General features: G+C 34.0%; 1 protein-coding gene across 1 annotated transcript in view; it reads left to right on the top strand.

Moving 5' to 3' along the window:
* LOC100636357 (vacuolar protein sorting-associated protein 13D-like) overlaps nt 1–2,005 on the top strand; it is a 2,535-nt gene extending 530 nt beyond the window's left edge. The window contains exons 3-7 of the mRNA XM_003383454.3: nt 92–381; nt 683–939; nt 1,182–1,354; nt 1,555–1,670; nt 1,716–2,005. Coding sequence (XP_003383502.2) covers nt 92–381; nt 683–939; nt 1,182–1,354; nt 1,555–1,670; nt 1,716–1,808 — 929 coding nt within the window. The 3' untranslated portion in view covers nt 1,809–2,005. The remainder of the gene's footprint in view (nt 1–91; nt 382–682; nt 940–1,181; nt 1,355–1,554; nt 1,671–1,715) is intronic.
* Nucleotides 2,006–3,756: the final 1,751 nt, after the last annotated feature.

The raw sequence follows: 3,756 nt of genomic DNA, 5'->3' as shown, positions 1-3,756 counted from the left end.
GCATGTTAAGATTACATGTAGCTTTACAGTTGATTGTAATTACAATGTATACCGGTATGTACTTTATCACAATCCTTATATATAATTTCAGGTCTTCATGGTATAATGACAGCACAGCCAGATGTTGTTGGGTTAGTCCGTGATGTTACTCACGGGATGAGTGACACAACTTCAAAACTAACTGGGACTGTATCTCATGTCCTTGGTACTGCTACTGGTGACTCCAGCTTCCAAGAAGAGAGGGAGCAGAATCTTGAGAGCTGTCAGACCAGCGGGGATCACTTTAAAGCCGGTTTGATAAACCTGACCAGTGGGATATTTGGAGGGATGACTTCAATCCTAACACAACCTTACAAAGGAGCAGTTGAGGAAGGAGTGGGAGTAAGTTAATGATTAACATATACCACACAATAAAGAGGAAGCAATATATAATACAATATGACAATAAGTGCTTGTAAACATGCGTTTATGTGTAACACAATAGTTAAGAAATACTCCACCTCATACATTAATGCTAGGCCAGCTAACACATCCATTTTTAAATGAAAACTGTAGGCAATTTGACCTTTTGACATGTAATTCTATTCTTAATGTCAGGCGATGCATTAATTGATCTAAAGGGTCAGAAAAAAGACAAGTCATTATTATTATTATTATTATTATTATTATTATTATTATTTAGGGTTTTATATGGGGTATTGGTAAAGGTGTTGTTGGCACTGTTGCTAAACCTGTTGCTGGTTTACTTGATTTTGCCTCTGGGACAACAGCTGCTCTCCGAGAAACCATGAGTCGCGTCTCACGCCAAATGCCGCAGCCAATCAGATTGCGTCGTGCCTGCACTGGGGCCAGTGGGAGTGGATTGATAGTGTACTCTATTCAACTAGCAAGAGGACAAGAATATTTACTGAGCCTTAACGACGGGAACATACAGGAAAAGTAATCTGTATTAATGTAATACTTGAATGTATTTGATTTGTGTAATACATGTAGTAGTACACACTCTTCACACACAAATAGATTAATACAGCATTCATGATCATAAAATTTATAAAAACAGAGCCACCATCTTTAAAAAACCAATCTCAGTCCTACATATCGGCTATCACCTGTATAATAATAATCATCATCGTTGTCACCATCATTTATTTCATTATTTTATTGTTCTCTTATTTCTATAGATTAATTGCATATGAGAGGTTTAATAATGGATCAGTATCTAATGAAATGAGAGTCATCATTTCATCACAGAACCTGTACTTCTTTGAGACCAGCCCACCCGATCTCTCATCCCTAGACTCACTCATCAAGCTAGAGCTGCTAGCTGAGTGTAGAGCAACTACTGCTAAAACAAGTAAGACTGAGGTTTAGTAGATTTTGCCATACATGTATAAATATACTGTATTGTGAATTTAATTTGTGGCTTCAGATTTTTAATTTGCTGGAGTTTTATCTTGATATGACATGTGAAAATAATTCTCTAGAAAATAAATTGTATTTGTAACTATTATGCATGTTGTCGATTTTCACTATTATTTATAATAACCTCTATAGCTATTCCAACTGTATTGTTGGTACTGTCAGTGAGAGAGAAAGAGGAAGGAGGAGGAGACGGATCAATAATCACAACCAAGAAGTATAAATGCATGAATGAGTCAAATGCAAGAAAGGTATGAGTAAATAAAAGTGATTATAATTAATAATTACACGTATAGATTGCACAGTTGATAAACTATGCTAAGAATTTACACGATGAAGAAAAGATGGTAATAAGAACACCAAGATTACAAAACCAAACAATTTGGTAGTAGCAAAAACAATATTAAGTTATTTATTTAATTTATAAACATCGAATATTGTAATACAGTACATTACACATCAACTTAATAAAAGATTTTTATACTCAAGATTATTACAATAGCCAACTTAATATTATTTGTCAAATGAATTATTTGTATAAATTGAAACAATTTAATTTAATCATGGTTTTATGAGGTAATCAAAATTAGTCACAAACTTGTTAAACATGTTTATCAGTTGCCTTCACTACTGATAAGATTCATTATTTTCACTATTCTTGATTTATTGACTATATAGTCACCAAGTCATATAATTCATTGTAACTATGATTATTCACTATTGTTAGTAGTATACTCTCAACTTTCAATCAATATTTCTAGCTTAAGCCTAACATACACTGAGCAACTTTGTTGCTGGCAACTTGTGGTCAGACCTTCGATGTGGTTGAGCAACACTGGGCAACATGTTGCAGAGAGTAGAGAGACTCTCAGCTTCTGGCAACAAGTTGCCTCACCACATCAAAGGTACTGGCAACAAAGTTGTTCAGTGTATCTTGGGTTTATACTAGCAAGAGTAGATAATAATAGAAGAGAGTGTCCTACTGTGTATAGACCAGTTGGCGCTAAGCATATTCATAGAATTTTGAGTATATTCATTGTGATACCGTAAATAAAGTAAAATTTTCCTGCCGCTAGTGATGGGCGATATGGCTAATTTTCTTAATTTTCGATAACGATCGATATTAGACTTTTAAAGGAAATATCGATTATTAACGATACGATAACCACACCTTCATTTTGGGGGTGTGTCAAGGGTGTGGCTAATGATTTTGGCACAGATATAACTGTACTTGTCATGAGAGAAGATCATTTTCATGCTCTTGAGCTTGGTTCTCTTCTGATTGGGGTAGGCTGAGCTAACAACTGGTCAGTTGCTTCTTTCTTGCAGTTCAAAAGTGCAATTACTTATTAAAATTAATTATTTAACCTTACTAAATGGGCGTGGTCAATAGATCGATGAAAATTGCATAAAAATTTCGATAATGATTCAAATCGATTCCGTAAAATATCGTTTATATCGATAAAGAATCGATATATCGCCCATCACTACCTGCCGCCATTTTGGAGTCTTAGTTACTAAGAGTAGAATGGGAGAAAGCAATATCTTTGCTTCTATATCTTCTAGTGGCACTTATTAAAGTCCATGAGCCAACTATAGACACTGGATAATGGTCAGTAAGCAGTAGCAATATTGCTGTAAAGAATAAATACAGCAGTTTTTGGAGAATAAGCTCTTTTCACGATCGCTCCATAGACAACCATTGGAAGTAGGACTCCAAAATGGCAGTAGGAAAATTTTACTTTATTTACGGTATCACAATGAATATACTTAAAATTTTATGAATATACTTAGCGCCAACTGGTCTATACCCCATGGTTTTTTCGAAAAAATGGCTCCGAAATCACCCCAAAATTTTATTACATTTTCTGATACATATTGATGTCCTTGTGCTGTGTAGAAAGTTTGAGCTGATTCCGAGAAATATTTTTCGAGTTATGGCCATTTTAAGAAAATCCCAAAATTCTGAAAAATATCCAAGGCTATAGCCCATGGTTTTTTCGAAAAAATGGCTCCGAAATCACCCCAATTTTTTATTACATTTTCTGATACATATTGATGTCCTTATGTTGTGTAGAAAGTTTGAACTGATTCCAACGAATATTTTTCAAGTTACAACCGTTTTTTAAAGGCCAAAATTTTGAAAAATACCTAAGGCTATAGCCATGGTTTTTTCCAAAAAATGACTCCGAAATCATCCCAAATTTTTATTACATTTTAAAAATTCAAATTGATGTCCTTATGTTGTTTAGAAAGNTTGTATGTACATGTATATGTACATGTCAAACCAAATTTGATAATAAATTACATGTGTAATTGATATTTTTAGGATAATTG

This window comes from Amphimedon queenslandica, unplaced genomic scaffold (genome assembly GCF_000090795.2).
Source record: "Amphimedon queenslandica unplaced genomic scaffold, v1.1 AMPQUscaffold_13510, whole genome shotgun sequence".
NCBI classification, from domain to species: domain Eukaryota; kingdom Metazoa; phylum Porifera; class Demospongiae; order Haplosclerida; family Niphatidae; genus Amphimedon; species Amphimedon queenslandica.
This window is presented reverse-complemented; position numbering and strand designations above follow the sequence as displayed.